General features: G+C 46.9%; 1 protein-coding gene across 1 annotated transcript in view; it reads right to left on the reverse strand.

Moving 5' to 3' along the window:
• Positions 1-878: 878 nt before the first annotated feature.
• The window catches only part of cdh22 (cadherin 22), a gene marked incomplete at both ends in the record, with an annotated part of 232,963 nt that continues 216,120 nt past the window's right edge, over positions 879-17,721 (reverse strand). Inside the window, one exon of the mRNA XM_084315683.1 lies at positions 879-1,402. Coding sequence (XP_084171809.1) covers positions 879-1,402 — 524 coding nt within the window. The remainder of the gene's footprint in view (positions 1,403-17,721) is intronic.

A 17,721-nucleotide genomic window follows, 5' to 3' on the forward strand; every position in this document is an offset into this window, starting at 1 on the left:
CAAATATCACCTCGTAGTGACAGCACGGTCTGTCAAAGAGTCCTCTGGCCTCTCCTCTCAGCCCCAGCTATCTCCTGATGCTGGTTCTCTTGTCCTCGTTCACCAGTTTTTATTTGATATATATTCCTCCTCCCGTTTAGCTTTTTCAACAAAAGTCTGGTGTTGTGGGTGGTGATCATGGTCAAAATAAATTAATAAATACATAGAAATGAATAAATACATAAATATGTTCTCCTTAAATAAATAATTTTTTTTTCTTTCAATGTTTGTCTGTTTGTTGTTCAGACAGTGTGCCTTGGCTTGGTGAAACATCTCAACTCAATCCTGCTGGGTTCCATAGTGTTAATACTTTGAAGTCTGGAACAGTGTGAAGAAAAATATTTCCCCTCTCTATGATTTGAGAGAGAGAGAGAAAGTTCTGCCCTCAGGACATATTTAAATGGTAAATGCTTGGCTCTGGTTGATCAGCACTATCCTTTTGAAAAACATACTCCCAGTGGTTTTCCTTCACTGTAAAGGGAATGACAATTGAGTATATCTCTTTCTGTCTCTCTTTTATGTTCATCCTCATCATCCCAGCTTTCAGGTTGACGTTCTAAAAAACCCAGATTTCGAATGAAAACCTAACAAGAAAAAAAGATTTTTTTGAAGAACCAAAGTTTTACCAAAGCGGAGTTCAAAGTCTGACACTAACTGGGATTTATTTATTAAATGATTTGTTTCGTGAGAGAAAAAAAGAGGAGGCGCTCTGTCCTCGCGGACTTTGAAGATCTGTATGGAGAGCCAGGGGGTGAGAGGAGGAGGAGGAGTAGGCAGAGCAGTAGTAGAAGGAGGAGCAGAACGGAGGTTTAAAGGTCTCTCTAACAGGGCAAGCTGTGCTAGGACCCCTCCTCCTCGGTGTTCCCCGGGGCATAGTAGCCCGCCAGCTGCCTGAAGCGTGGCCCCCAGTCGCTGAGGTAGGAGAAGTCCTGCTCGGACGAGGTTGACAGCGTGTGGATAGAGCTGAGCGACAGCGCCGGCGAGCTGGAGCCCTCGAAGGCGTACGTCTGGAAGGAGTCGTAGGGCGGCACGGACAGGTCGGCGTCTGCCTGCTCCACCTTCTTGCGGATGTAGCCTTTGAAGAGGGAGAAGTCGGCTGCGGCCGCGCCTCCCTCCGCCCCGTTCGCCCGGTTGGCCTGGATCCACTGGGGCAGTGAGCGGATGTCCGGCCCGGAGTCGGAGCTCTTGGCCTCGGGGAAGTCGTAGAGGTTCCGCAGGGCGCTCATGTCGTACGCCTGCGTGTCCTGCTCGCCGCCGCCCTCGTCGTTGTACTTGATGACATTGTCCCTCATGTCCTCCTCGTCCTCCGATATCCGCTGGCCTTTCCTGTGACGCTTCAGGGTCAGGATCAGCAGCACCAGCACTGGTGGAGAGGTGGAGAGAGAGGGAGAGAGGGAGAGCGAGAGAGAGAGAGAATTCGGGATTATTCAGGATTATCACATCATCACCGATTGCTCACAGGTGTCAAACATGAAGAAAGATTTTCTAAATAAAAACCCTGACCTGCTAAAGTCACATTCCTATTTCGGTCTCACGCAACACATATAGTGTGTTTCGAAGTCCTCGACTTCAGAGAAGTTTGGAGCCGCATAGTAGATGCGGATTAAGAGTTGTCAGGCTGGAATGTCTGAACGGCTTGCAGGCAAGAGAATTCCACTCCATCACACTAAAAAATAATGACGTGTTGAAAACCCAAGCTCAAACTCTAATAATTCAGGCCCTTCAGTAAGACTCTCTCAAGTGCATTTGTGTTACACTGGAAGTACATTTTTATTGGTGCACATAAACATGTAAAATGTCTTGTGGCTAAAATCGCTCACTTTCCCTGTCCACTCTAAAGTTTCCGACTTGCCAGCTCTCGGTAACTTGTATGACTTTGATTCCACCCCCGAAAGACAAGGAAAGAGCGGGGGAGGATAATGCAATAGCACGTTTTTTAGGCTACATTTCAAATGCATGAGCATTGATTTTCCACAACCCTGATTGCCTTGCCCAGAAATATGATTTCAAAGGCTTAATGGAGTCCAGTACGTCTATCAATACGTATGCAAGTCCAATGTCCCGCATACTCTCGGCTTTGCATCACTGTGTCTGCCAGAGCCGCCCACAATGGACAGAGGGATGGCTAGGGAAATGAAGTCTGGATTAAAAAGTGGGAAAACAATTGAGATGGATCACTTAATAGAGTAATGAGACGAGAGGAAAAACAAAAGGCTGTATCCATCTTGATAAATCAATGAGGCATAATCTCGGTTTAGTTATTTTAATTACTGCCTGCCTACATTTGTGATTAGAAAACCCTCACTTATCTCAGACCCCCCCCCCCCCCCCCCCCCCCCCCCCCCCCCCGCCGTTCATAACGCCTCCTGGTGGGGGCTTTCGTTCCCACTGAAACCTCTGCTAAGGCTCACTACGATGAAGCTAAGTGTCAGTTCCAATGATGATAATGTAAATGCAATTACAGCCCCATTATTTATGAATATTGTATACCGCAGGAGATGGGAAAGATAACAAACCATTTAATTTACGCTAAATGTTTACGACAAAACACCCTAATCAACAATCATCTTGATCAACCGCTGAATCGTGGAGAAAGAGGGAGACAACAGGAGCGTGTTTATTCACTTCATGATCTGAACTTCAAACGTGGAACAAAAAACAAGGACGCGCTTAGCCTCTCTTGTCGTGTTATTGTTATTGAAACTATCTGCAAACTCTCCTATTCCTTCCTCAACCAATCATGGTGATTGTTTTGACAGCTACATGTTGGTGTGTTATCTTCTGATCACACATAGGCAGCAGGGGGTCTGGTACGGTACATGACTCCTCTACAAGACACAACAGTTGGAAACACTTTGATCAAAGCTGTTTGTGTTGTCTGGGGAGCATCACGCCTGCCCCCCCCCCCCCCCCCCCCCCCCCCAAGGCATGTGTTCTTCCTCTATGCGCTTCTCAATAACCGACTGTACTTCCAGCGGTGGTAATAACAGACTGCTACTGCTATAAGATACCCACACATTCTTGAATCCAATCACTATATGTGGAGGACTATCGGAATTATGATAAAAGCACGAGAAAGAGGCTACATTGTGAATTAATTTCACTGGAGAGTTTTAAAGAGCAGAGCAGTTTGAAGTGTTTTAAAAGTAAATTGTCTACATGAACCCTTGCACTGAAGAACCATGTAGGCCTACTGTAACTTCGGTTTGCGGTTTGAAGGTTGTCAATCCAAATCACTTGGAGTGTGAATGCATTCTTGTATGTCACAATACATGACTCAACCTCTGCTGCCTTCACATATGAATGAACACTCTAACTTACCATCTTTAGATAATAAAAGTCTGAAAACATTGTTCCTCTGAAAACTCAAAACAGAGTTCTTACACGGTTCTTCTTTCAAACCGGGACGAAGACACAGTACGCCGGCCGATGGAATTCCTTTAGTTTTCATCGTGAATCTCGGCTTCTCTCCATCTCTCTCTTCTGCAGAGACCACAAGGCAGGGAGCACACCAAACGGATGCCCGTAAGCGTTCCTGACAAGACAGCTAATTCACCCTTGGGCGGCGCCAGTTGCCCCGGCGCGGGGGTTCATCACGGCAGATGGGAGGTAATTGGAACGGATGTGTGCAGATGCCGCGGCACCAGCGGGTGGATTCATTACATCAGACCCCGGGATGAACTGATGGAGGGACTGTTTGTTTGTAGGGTAATTAGGCGGAAATTTGTTTTCATTTTCCTCTCCTTCATTTCCCCCCCCCCCCCCCCCCCCCCCCCCCACACAATTGTTATAATAGGAATGGTCCAGCCTCTGGAGGGAGATGGCTGACTGGATAGGATAGCCCGTGGGCGTGCAGGGTGGCGATGGGGCATAGCTGCTCACTCGCCACACATAAGGAGAGAGAGAGAGAGAGAGAGAGAGAGAGAGAGAGAGAGAGAGAGAGAGAGGAGAGAGAGAGAGAGAGAGAGAGAGAGAGAGAGAGAGAGAGAGAGAGAGAGGGTTGTTGTGGAGGTAATGGGTGACTGGGGTTTTGTGTCTTTGTGTGCAAGACCAGGCACATGCCCATCTGTCTGTGTGTGTGTGTGTGTGTGTGCGTCTGTGTGTGTGTGTGTTTATGTGAATGTGAGAGGTAGCAGGGAAGTGTTTAGCAATATGCACTCGATGCCACACACCTTGCTCCTCTCCTTCCCTCCTATTAACGCCACAAGATAGCTGTTAACACACTATTGTCTGTGTGTGTTCCTGTGAGCTCTGAGCTCTAAGCTGGCTTGTGAATGAATGAAGCCCAGTGAGGGGAGACAGAGCCTGGAAAGGGTCCTTTAATCCTTGTTGGCAAAATCAGACACGATAATAAGATAAGATAAGATATTCCATTATTGATCCCCTTGGGGAAATTCAGGAAGATAATGAGTGTGATGATGCAATATTCACTTTTCCTGTTTAACGAATCATGACCTTGGTGCTCTGCCCTTCTCCTAGGGTCGCCACTTTCCATGTAGAAAAATAAAGGACGCCCCTCGGCCCCCAGGGCCATGACCACCGTGGACCCATGGGGTGACATGCCAGTGGTAGTAAATGGGGGGGGGGGGGGGGGGGCGACATTGGCTTGGGAGGTTCCCGGACACTTAACCCCTAACTGCTCCCGATGAACAGGTTGGCACCTTGCATGGTCGTCTCCGCCGTCTGTGTGTGAATGTGTGAGTGAATGTGAGGCATACGTTCTAATGCGTTTTGGATAAAAGCGATTTATACAAAACGTTTGAAGTGTTAATGAATGGAGAAAAGAAATGTCCACCCCATGTTTCTGATCTGGGGACCCTCTATTGAATATATATTAGGAGGGAAAGGTGTCCATCTGGGAACTACCGGTAAGTGTATTGGACTGTATTAGGGCTGTCGCAGTAACTGCATCACCGCAATCCCGCGGTGTGTCAAGTCACCCGCGGATGCAGAACAGACAACCGTGTCAACCGTGTAAAAAAAAAGGGGGCGTCATCATTTTTAACTCAGTTAATTTAATGACGAGGTGTCCGTTTTCCAGTAGAATGATTTAACCAACTACTGTATGTATGTATGTATGTACATTCACATTCACTAACGTTAAAATAGTGTTATATTAACGTTAAATGTTCGCTCAAATAACGTTAGTTTTAAGTAAGGAGAAGGGCACGCATCGCTCTTAAAGGAGCAGGCAACACCCTACTACTTGTATCACATTTCAGAAAGTTGAGGGACAAATGGATAGATTATCAAACATGTTTAAAATAGTTTCGAGACTCCTACGACCTTAGAATTTTTTTATAATCACGATTGCGGGTAAACGCGCATGTCTTAACACGTTATTGCCCGCCATGCATTGTGCGCCAACAACGAGGGAACTCGTTTTTGGGATCAATATTAAAGTTTTTCGCCATGGCATTCATAATTCATCCAGCCTCCCTCCGGGACGCAGCTGGACCCTGTTCTGATATTGCAACACCTCAATACCGCCGCCTGGTTGATTGCGGGCGCGTTACACTCCACGCCAAACCGGAAGTGGCGCTTTGTGCATCAGGGAAATTCCTCCGCCAGAGATATATTGTAATGTGGGTCGAGATACACAATCGAGTGCATTGAGATCACTTTCGAAACGCAATAATCAATCTGATTTCGGCGTTTATTGCGTCATACAAACGGGAAATGGATCTAGCAGATCGACGTAAAATAATTGGAATATTTTTCCTCCAGTCTCATCGGCGAACGGTAAGAGGAATCTAACGTTATTTTCAGCCCGATTGTCCATTTCTTTGTTTGCAATCAGTCTGATCAACGTATCAACCCATACTAAATAAAGCCGCCACTGACGATCAAGGAATTATAAACGACCCCCCCCCCCTTCCTTCACGCATGATGAAGCATAAGGTATACAGTTCATATACATTAAAAAAAAAATTATATAGCGTGTATAGGAAAGAAACGCCAATCGATAATCTATCATATGCGTCAGGGCCTATAACTTGCGTTTTAGGAATTACTGCAGAAAACCTTAAAAACATACTTATATTCACAACGGTATTAACACAACAATGTATGAATGAAAAAATATAATGTTCCCACATCCGGAACGATAGATACCCGATCGACCCGTTGAATGGGTGATAGTAATGTCGATATACAGTAGCTATAATATTTAAAAAGTTATAGCCCTGCAAAGAAGGTAAACATCTCCATAGACTTACAGCGGTGGCAGAGAGGGCACAAAGATGGGCATACTGCATGGCAGACAATGTGTTAATTATAAAAAAATATATATATTATTATTATTTTTTTATATAAGTGCGGTACCACCACATCCCCCGGTGATTAACCACACACACAACCGCGGTGAGAAAATGTCATACCGCGACAGCCCTAGACTGTATTGTGCTGTGCTGTATTGTACTGTATTGTGCTTTGATCTGACTAATACACATTTGAATGTAATGATCAACCAATGTGTAACGCTGTATTCCTCACATCTGAATCTGAGAAAAATATATTAAATAAAAATTTGCTTTCTTTGAACATCATTCCTTTATTCCCCCTTTTTTTTTTACTGTCGATCGTGTATTGAAGAATGCAATTTTCCAGATTGTTGAGCATATGACACATCCAAGTTGTTTATTTCTTCACATGGGCACTATATTTAAATTGATTCATATTTTAAATAAATGCTTATTTAGCTGCCATTACCGCATCCGTCTCAGGAGAGGCTTGGTTCTTCTGGGTTCTGACGTTATGGGAAGTGATCAGTACAAATGTGGTCTTTCAGAGTGCATGACCGTTGGGAACTGGGTGATTGCTTGGCCCACAGAAGTGCTGCTTGCAGCATCGCATTCAGAACATGCCCATCTGGAGCACAAGCCTGTTCGGAGCGCGCCGATCGTTTGGCCCCCGGAAGAGCTGCTTGCAGTGTTGTTGGGAAACACAGTATTGCTGCTTGCAGTGTTGTTGGGAAACACAGTATTGCTGCTTGCAGTGTTGTTGAGAAACGCAGTATTGCTGCTTGCAGTGTTGTTGAGAAATGCAGTATAGCTGCTTGCAGTGTTGTTGAGAAACGCAGTATTGCTGCTTGCAGTGTTGTTGAGAAACGCAGTATTGCTGCTTGCAGTGTTGTTGAGAAACACAGTATTGCTGCTTGCAGCGTTGTTGGGAAACACAGTATTGCTGCTTGCAGTGTTGTTGAGAAACACAGTATTGCTGCTTGCAGTGTTGTTGGGAAACACAGTATTGCTGCTTGCAGTGTTGTTGAGAAACACAGTATTGCTGCTTGCAGCGTTGTTGGGAAACACAGTATTGCTGCTTGCAGTGTTGTTGGGAAAAACAGTATTGCTGCTTGCAGTGTTGTTGAGAAACGCAGTATTGCTGCTTGCAGTGTTGTTGAGAAATGCATGTGTAGCGGGTATATAAAATATACTAATGTTGTATTCCACAAAGATCCCTCCCTAACGTTTTTATTTTAATTGTTTATTATTATTTTTACTCTAATAGCCTTTTATTTTGAAGCCGTCGTCACTTCCTGCCGAAGTGACGTATTTCCCCTTGCACTTCCCCTTTCGCGCCAGACTATCTGGAATGCTGAAAGGGGTAAGACGTGCTTTCAGTGTCTGTAAATATATCAGGTCTAAAAGAACGCACTATTGTAAATAAGTTGCCGGACAATGAACCGGAGTTGTATATAGTGGTAACTGTGTTAATGTGAACAGTTCTGCACTTTTTGTAATGGGGTTTAACTGTGGTGACTATCTTTTGTATGACACATGTGGACAGCTAGTAGTTATGGGCTGAGCAATGCGTTGTAGGCCTCTTCCTGACATTGATTTCCCTCGTTGCAGCCTGTGAACTGGAGCCACCTAGTGGACAAGCAATAATGCCATATTATTCTTGCCTGTGGAATGTCTTTCCAGGTAATTGGAGATGTCTTATTATTTAATTTGTATTATTTCATTGTGTATTTTATTATTATTGTGATATTTCAATGTATCATTCAAAATGTTAAGACTATCTGGAATGCTGAAAGGGCCTGTAAACTGGAGCCACCTAGTGGACAAGCAATAATGCCATATTATTCTTGCCTGTGGAATGTCTTTCCAGGAGAAATAAAACACTGAATTGCCACAACTTGAGTCATCACTTCCACTGCACGACGACGACACAGAGGGTGGCCTTTAGACCAGTTACAGTGGTGCTGTGACCCGGATAACACAAGAACCAACGCCAGATTGGTCGCCGGGAAGAGTGTCGTCGAAGTGATTTTTTTTTTCTTCTTTCTTTGATTTCTGATTTCTGGTTTATTGAAAAATATTGTGACCAACGTATATATATATTTTTATTCTCTTTCCTGGTATAGGAATAGCCAACAGAAAAATATAGTGACCTTATTATATATTTTTCTTCTCCTCTTTCGTGGTGGAATAACCAATTGAAAAATATAGTGACCTTATTATATATTTTTCTTCTCCTCTTTTGTGGTGGAATAACCAATTGAAAAATATAGTGACCTTATTATATATTTTTCTTCTCCTCTTTCGTGGTGGAATAACCAATTGAAAAATATAGTGACCTTGTTATATATTTTTTTTCTCCTCTTTCGTGGTGGAATAACCAATTGAAAAATATAGTGACCTTGTTATATATTTTTTTTCTCCTCTTTCGTAGTGGAATAACCAATTGAAAAATATAGTGACCTTGTTATATATTTTTCTTCTCCCCTCTCGTAGTGGAATAGCCAAGAAAAATATTATAATCAAATATTTCTCCACTATTTTGGCATAGTATTGGTAATGGCCAAGGTAAACATATTGTGATCCGCAGTATATATTTAATTTTTTTCTCCTTCTTTGTTGATAGCCCATTTTAGAAAATAAAATAGAATGGATCACGATAATGTAGAGGTGGAGGCCGTTTCAGAGAGCGGGTCTGTTGTAGAGGGGGGAGCCATTGAGGAGAGGGTGGTTCATGGCCCTAGTGATTTTGCGTCCGGGAGGGGGGCACAGCTGTTGGCTCGATTTAACTCACTGGGCTGGCAGGGTGGTGAAGGGAGGTCACGAGCGCCCAGTCAGACCCAGCAGGTTAGTGCCCCGGGCAATGAAGGTTCCCCAGTCTTCACCTCAACCCATCTACCGAGCCACACACCCTTTGCCCACAGGCCTGCCTTTTCACCTACGGCCATCCCCGACAGGAACGACCCAGCATTGAGTGACCTGATATCACACATCGCCCAGTAGGTGGGGCAGTCAATATCGGCTCAGATGAGGGGAGAGAGCCGGGCGAATGAAGGCAGTCAAGAGCGGGTTCGATACCCGGGCGGGAGCCAACCACGCGTAGACTCCACACTCAACCTGACTGGTGTAAAGCTGGTCATGCAGTCGGATGTGAGGGAGCCTCCAGTGTACAGAGGAGATGGATCTGACAAGCTCTCAGTGCATGAGTGGGAGGAGCTCATGGACACCTACCTGAGGAAGAGAGGTATAGGAGTGGACGAGCAGCATCAGGAGATGTTGTCCAGACTGATGGGCAGAGCCAGAGACATTGTGAAGATAACGCTCCGTAGCAACCCGTTACTAAAGCCTCAAGAGAACCCGAGGGTTGTGATAGACATACTGAAACAACATTTCGGTGGCGTGTCATGCTCAAGTATGCCTCTTGCGGATTTCTATAACACTGTGCCTGTGTCAGGGGAGGACCCTGTCGAGTATTGGATCTGACTTAACAAGGCTGTTGATGCAGCAGAGGAGGGCCTGAGCAGGCATGGGCGACATATTGATGACCCCCGTCGAGAGGTGACCATGATGTTCGTAAAGTATTGCCCTGATCCTTCCCTTGCCGCAATCTTGCGGTTCAAAGCGCCAGAGAAGTGGACAGCTGGTGAAATACAGGAACATGTTGACCGTCATCAGATCAGCATGAGAGGACAGCGGGACGCCAGAACAAACCGTGCAGGTCTGGGGAGACCTTTAACAGTTCATGTCCAGACACCTGTGTTCGAGGGGTTGTCTACGCCTAACCTTCCAGAGTCGCCCCCTGTCCAGGTGGGAGCGAGTGTCACGTCTGTTCCTCAGATAGATGGGAACTGTCTGATGACTTTGATCGGCCTGCTTGACCGGACACTCTCTCAGAACAGTCAAGCGATGGCGCAGAATAGCCAAGCGATGGCTCAGAACATTCTGCCGATCCCTCAGAGCTACCAGCCGATGGCTCAGAACATTCTGCCGATCCCTCAGAGCTACCAGCCGATGGCTCAGAACATTCTGCCGATCCCTCAGAGCTACCAGCCGATGGCTCAGAACAACCAGCCAAGGTATGGACAACAACAGTTTGACTGCAAGATATGCAGATCGGCGGAGCACTCCACTGTGGCACACTGCATGCGGGAGCACCTGTGTTTGGGTTGCTTTAAACCTGGCCATATCCACAGAGACTGTCGCAGTTCCCCTCCCAGACAGAGAGGCCAGGGCGCGCGCTCACCCAGAGAGCAGCAGTCTTTAAACTGACTAACCCGCATTGGAGGAGGGAACGTGTGGGTGAGGACAGTCAGACCCTCAGTGCTGAAAGTGAACATGAACAGTGTTATGTGAAAGAGTGCAGTGCAGCACCGGCTGGTGTGAAGATCATAGCACAGAACACGCAAAGAGTTGAGCCGTATGATGAGCTGTTCTACGCTCCAGTCAACGTGAATAATATGTTTCAGATGCAAGGGATGCTCGACTCAGGCTCCATGGCCTGTACTTTCAGTGAAGATGCAGAGGAAAGGATGTTGAAAGGAAAAGTATTGCAAGGACAAAGACCGATGACTGAGGACGTGGTTTTAGTGGGGTGTGGAGGAAAACTCACTAAACCGAAGTGTGTGTACGAAGTTGAACTGAAAGTATATGGAGTGAGCTGCATCGTACCAGTCCTTGTGGTGCCGGGCCAGAGGGATGATCTCATCATCGGCACGAATGTGATCAAGTTCCTCATGCACAAGTTGAAGGACAGTGACGATTACTGGCGGCTCATCTCCGTCTGTAGCCCATCCTCATCCCCAGGGTGTGAACAGTTCTTGGACCTCATGGCAAATACGTCCCGATGGAGGGGTGAAAAGGTACCGGATAAGATCGGCACGGTCAAGCTCAAGCAGTCGATCACTCTTCTGGCGATGCAAGAACACCTCGTCTGGGGTAAACTACCCAAGAACACCGTCATGTCGCCGGGAAGCACTGTGATAGTGGAGCCGACTTCATCAAGGTCCATGCCACGTAATATCATGGTTGGTCGGGTCGTGACACCTCTGTGGGGTGATGGGTGGGTCCCCATGAAGGTCACCAACCTGTCTGACAGACCTGTTACGCTGAAGAGGAACTGTAAGCTGGCAGATGTGTCTCCCTGCTTAGCTGTGGAGGATTTGGAGCTACTCCAAGGCTGTAGTCGGATCGACAGCGCTCTTGCGACTGAGCACCATACGGCAACCAGTCCCTCTGACCTCGAGCAGAGGCTACGTGATGTTGGTCTTGACAAACTCGATATCCAACCCTGTCATACCAGCAACGCAGGGAAGGAGAAGTTGGTCCAGCTGCTCGAGTCTTACACCGACATCTTCTCCAAGCATGAGATGGACTGTGGTGAGGCAAAGGGCTTCGTCCACCGCATTCGACTGACCGATGATCGTCCATTCCGCCTTCCTTACCGGAGAGTACCCCCTGCTCACTACCAGAAACTACGACAGGTCTTGACAGACATGGAGCAGCAAGGGATAATCCGAAAATCAGTGAGTGATTATGCTTCACCGCTGGTGATGGTATGGAAAAAGGACGGTAATCTGAGGATCTGCACCGATTTCCGATGGTTGAATGCAAGAACACTGAAAGACGCCCATCCTCTTCCACATCAGTCGGACTGTCTGGCCGCCTTGGGGGGGAACACCTTCTTCAGCACGATGGACTTGACGTCCGGCTTCTACAACGTTCCCATGGCTGAAGAGGATAAGAGATACACGGCGTTCACTACACCGATAGGCCTGCATGAGTATAATAGAATGCCGCAGGGACTGTGCAATAGTCCTGCCTCATTTATGCGCATGATGCTGAGTATATTCGGAGACATGAACTTCAGCAGCCTGTTATGCTATCTGGACGACCTACTGGTCTTCGGATCGACGGAAGAGGAGGCGTTACAAAGACTGGAGGTCGTCTTCCAGCGACTGCGAGACCACAACCTCAAGTTGAGCCCGAAAAAGTGTCATCTGATGAGGTCGTCTGTCAAGTTTCTGGGCCATATCATAGATGGTAACGGAGTGGCTGTGGATCCTGCGAAGGTGGAGGTCATATCCAGCATGTCTAGCACAGATCTGATGGAAGAAGAGGGGTGCACGCCCTCAGTACGGAGGATAAAGTCCTATCTGGGAATGGTCTTCTTCTATCAGCACTTCATCCCTAATTGCTCTTCCATCGCCAAACCGCTGTTCGCCCTGACTGGGGGACAGAAGAGGAAAGGAAGGACGAAGGTGAAGGTGAAGGCAGGAACATTCAGGAGACTGGGACCCGATGACTGGACTTCAGAGTGTGACGTCGCCTTCGTCAGTCTAAGAGAGAGTCTGCTGGACTGCGTGGTTCTGGCGCATCCTGATTTCTCACGTCCCTTGATTCTGTCGACCGATGCTTCATTGGACGGGTGGTGAAAGTAAAGCGCGCCCCATAGCTTTCGCAAGTAAGACCCTGAGCAGTTCTCAGAAGAATTACCCAGCCCATCGGCTCGAGTTTTTGGCACTGAAGTGGAGTGTGTGTGACAAGTTCAGCCATTGGCTGAAGGGCAACTCCTTCACTGTATGGACGGACAATAATCCACTCACCTATATAATGACAAAGCCTAAGCTCGACGCTTGTGAACAACGGTGGGTCGCGAAGCTCGCTCCTTATACGTTCAGCCTGAAGCACATCGCAGGAGTCAAGAATGTGGTGGCTGATGCTCTCAGCCGGGATCCGTTTGCCAAGACGGTTGGGCGCCGGCTGGTCACTGAGTCCTACGGCAATCTGCTCGCCGAAGCGGGTGAGGTTGGAGTGAACGGAGTTCAAGATGCCTTCCGTTTGAGGGTCCAGTGTCAACGGGCGGAGAGGTCAGAGAGCGTCGCTGTGATGCAGTCCCAGTGTTCGCCGCCCCTGTGTGACAGCGCTGTGAAGGCGGTCCTTGATTCTCATGACCATTGGGATGCAGCTGCAGAGTCCAGGGCGACAGAGTTGGTACAGACCGTTCAACATCTTGCTCCGCCGGGACAGGATTCGCTGCCTGCCTTTTCCCTGACAGAGCTTCAGAGGAGCCAAGAGAGTGACCCTGACATCTCAAAGGTCACGTCTTTTCTGACTCGACAGAGGAGGCCATCGAGGCGAGAGAGAGACGGTCTGGGCGCGAGTGCTCTGGTGCTGATCAGACAATGGGAGAGACTGAAGGTCACTGACGGAGTGCTCTATAGAATCACCAAAGATCCGTTGAGCAAGCAGAGGAGGCTTCAGTTCGTCTTACCCCGGAGTCTAGTGGACAAGGCCTTGCGGGGCGTGCATGACCTAGCCGGACATCAAGGGCAGGCAAGGACGATCTACCTGACAAGACAACGCTTCTTTTGGCCAAGGATGGAGCGCCAAGTTAAGGACTATGTGAAGTGCTGCCAGAGGTGCATTTTGGCCAAGACTCCAGATCCGTCTGCCAGGGCTCCGCTTGAGAGTATAAGGACCTCCGCTCCCATGGAACTAGTGTGTTTGGACTTCTGGAGTGCAGAGGATAACAATCAGCGTTCAGTAGATGTCCTTGTCCTGACGGATCATTTCACGAAGTTGGCACATGCCTTTCCCTGCTCGAATCAACAAGCGAAGCAAGTTGCGAGGAAGTTGTGGGATCACGTGTTCTGTGTGTATGGATTTGCGAAGCGCATACATACGGATCAAGGAGCCAACTTCGAGAGCGAGCTCATTGCGGAACTGCTTAGACTGTCGGGAGTCTCCAAGTCACACACTACCGCCTACCATCCCATGGGGAACGGAGGGACCGAGAGGTTTAACAGAACCCTGGGAGGCATGATCCGTTCGCTGCCGCTGAGGGAGAAGGCCAGGTGGCCTCAGCAAATACAGACTCTGACATTTGCATACAATGCGACGGTGCATGAGACTACTGGGTATGCACCTTTCCACCTAATGTTTGGGCGGATTCCGAGGCTCCCTGTTGACGTAATGTTCAGACAGGTTCTGCATGACCCAGTGGTTGTTGACTACAGCAGTTACGCAACAACGCTTATGTCCCACCTCCATGAAGCAGCAGACGTTGCTCGGAGACATGCTGTCAAGGAGCAAGACAAGCAAGCCAGAGGTTACAACCGTAAAGTCAAGGGGATCTGCTTGAACGTGGGAGACAGGGTGCTCCTCGCAAACAAAGGTGAGAGGGGGAAGAAGAAACTTGCGGACAAGTGGGAACCAACAGTCTATACTGTCATGGACAGCAACCCACAGACTCATGTCTACAAGTTGGAAGATGAAAAGGGGAAGACGAGAGTGGTGCATCGCAACCTGATTCTGGATATCAGCTTCCTACCCATAGAGACTGCTGATGGGAACGCGCCGGAGACTGAAGACAGTCTTGGAGGATCAGAGGATGGGTCTCAGATGGGCCTCATCGACTCTCTGGAGGAAGAGAGAGGATCAGAGGACGGGTCTCAGATGGCTCTCGTCGACTCTCTGGAGGGAGAGAGGGGTTCAGAGGATAGGACGGAGGCATGGGTGTTGAGTGGGGCTGAAGAGGCTACCAGTCATGGCTCCTGTGACGTAGCTGATGTGGACGAAGATCAGTCTGATATAGAGACAGTGTCGGTGGTTGATGCAAGTAGTGCCCAGTCCTCCAGACCAGTGTCTACAGTTGACACATCAGACGCAGTGCCAAGGGCCCCGACCGTTATTCCGGTAGTCATTCCGGCCATTGTAGAGCGGGACCGGGACTGCCGTGCACCTACACTGAGGGGCACAGAGGGTGTAGTCAGGACACGGGCTGGCAGGGTGGTTAGAGGAGTCAACCGTTTGATAGAGACGATGGTTCAGAGGCCGTTCGGTTGGTAGGAGTTCCCAGTCTCTTCTCACTCTGTCCTAGGCTTTCTGTGCTGTCTCTTTCAGTTTTTTTTGTTTCATTGATTTTTATTTTTATCTTGCACTGTGACACTGTAAGTGGCGTATTTACCACATGTGTTCACAGATGAGGTATGGGATTCGAGTGGGCCGGGTAGGTTTGGTGTATAAGGCACCAAGCGATTCTAGGAGGAACATAGGACTGTACACCCTTTTGTTTTCTCTGAACCTGTTTGACAGGTAGCTTCTAGCTGATTCTGAAGATACGTTTCTTCATGTAAACCCGTGCTGGTTCTGACGTGTGTTGGAGGTCCCTGTTAGTGTGTGTCATGTCTGTAGGTTCTGACGTAGTGTTGGAGGTCCCAGTTAGTGTGTCCTGTAGGTTCGGGATTTTAGCGGAATTCAGGGGGGGAGTATGTAGCGGGTATATAAAATATACTAATGTTGTATTCCACAAAGATCCCTCCCTAACGTTTTTATTTTAATTGTTTATTATTATTTTTACTCTAATAGCCTTTTATTTTGAAGCCGTCGTCACTTCCTGCCGAAGTGACGTATTTCCCCTTGCACTTCCCCTTTCGCGCCAGACTATCTGGAATGCTGAAAGGGGTAAGACGTGCTTTCAGTGTCTGTAAATATATCAGGTCTAAAAGAACGCACTATTGTAAATAAGTTGCCGGACAATGAACCGGAGTTGTATATAGTGGTAACTGTGTTAATGTGAACAGTTCTGCACTTTTTGTAATGGGGTTTAACTGTGGTGACTATCTTTTGTATGACACATGTGGACAGCTAGTAGTTATGGGCTGAGCAATGCGTTGTAGGCCTCTTCCTGACATTGATTTCCCTCGTTGCAGCCTGTGAACTGGAGCCACCTAGTGGACAAGCAATAATCCCATATTATTCTTGCCTGTGGAATGTCTTTCCAGGTAATTGGAGATGTCTTATTATTTAATTTGTATTATTTCATTGTGTATTTTATTATTATTGTGATATTTCAATGTATCATTCAAAATGTTAAGACTATCTGGAATGCTGAAAGGGCCTGTGAACTGGAGCCACCTAGTGGACAAGCAATAATGCCATATTATTCTTGCCTGTGGAATGTCTTTCCAGGAGAAATAAAACACTGAATTGCCACAACTTGAGTCATCACTTCCACTGCACGACGACGACACAGAGGGTGGCCTTTAGACCAGTTACACATGGATGCTCTGATGAATCAGCCCAAATGCAAGAAGAGGAGTAATGTTCCTATGGAAGAGTGCAGGTTGGGTAACATCCTTTCCACCGTGGTAGTGAGTGGATATAGCCCCAATATATACATTTCTTTAGAAACATATTGACTTTGAAGACTAACTAAGTGTGGGCTATGTGGGCTAGCAACATGATCTCTATGATTATCTTAATATTGGAATATGGTTAAGATGTAGAGCGTCCACACCAAGGACCAGCGGGTGAAGCCCTGTCCCTCTAAACTAAATAAGCTGGTGGGCAAAGTGGAATTTGAACATTACATTGACCAGCAATATGCTAATCACTTTTCTATAATTGTTTGCTGTAGCCTAATAATAAATGGACGTGGCACACCACTCCAGTCTGCTCACATGCTCTGCTATTGTGACGTGTTTCGTTTTGATGGTAAAGTGAAAATGTTGTACGATGCGAGTTGTGAGTGGTAAGGTGCGAGGGGCGTTGAATATGTAAATATTTTGCGAGTGGTTGCCACTCACCATCCATCTCTTGTATCTCTGTACATGCGCCTTACCAGAGTCACAAGCCAACATCCCCTGTTGACATACTGTCATAAGCCAGCTAAGAGATTATCCTGTACACATGACTGGCAGAACCCATGTAGCCTGTCCTTCAGTGTGTTTTCTGTCCAATTTCTTCCAATCAATATTAATCAGCCAATCAGCATTGATTTTGTGCACAAATTAATGTTGATCATAGATGTCGGTTGACTACAGAAATCAGTAGTAATGTGTGTGTAACCTCACAATAATGCAGGTTTTGACCTCAAATCACCTGCACTTCAAATTATACTTACTTATGCACTTAATATTACCAGCATGGAAAACTCGGAACAGCAAAACCAAAACAGCCTTTTTATAGTCATTGTGGAGGCTGCCCGCCTCAGATTTTTAGGTAGCATTCCTGTTCAGAGGCTTTTAAAACCCTGATAAATAAATTATGGTGTGTTTTTGGCGCTCGCTCTGGTTTGTGTTTTGATTCAAAAGAGACATGGCTTTGACTAGCCTCATTATAAAAGCCTTCAAAGAGCCCATACTATGACCATTTCCCAGTTCCATTTCCCATGTCTATTTACAAACATGTGCATGTTTTTATGGTTAAAGATAGTAGGCTGTGTCACTCAGCAGGCAGTTTTGTCTCTTTAAATGGAAATGAGTTGCTTCTCCACTGTGTGGCTGTACTTCCTGTTTCACAAAATTGAGATAAAACTGTAAAACTAGGTGTTGCAACCAACAATTGCATATCGTATTTCTCTCCTAAAATGTTGTCAGAAACATATTTTTGTAAAAAGAATAAACAAAAAGACAGAAAGAAAAAAGCCACCATATTGACA

The sequence above is a fragment of the Notolepis coatsorum genome (assembly GCF_963971535.1).
Source record: "Notolepis coatsorum genome assembly, chromosome: 6".
Lineage (NCBI taxonomy): Eukaryota > Metazoa > Chordata > Actinopteri > Aulopiformes > Paralepididae > Notolepis > Notolepis coatsorum.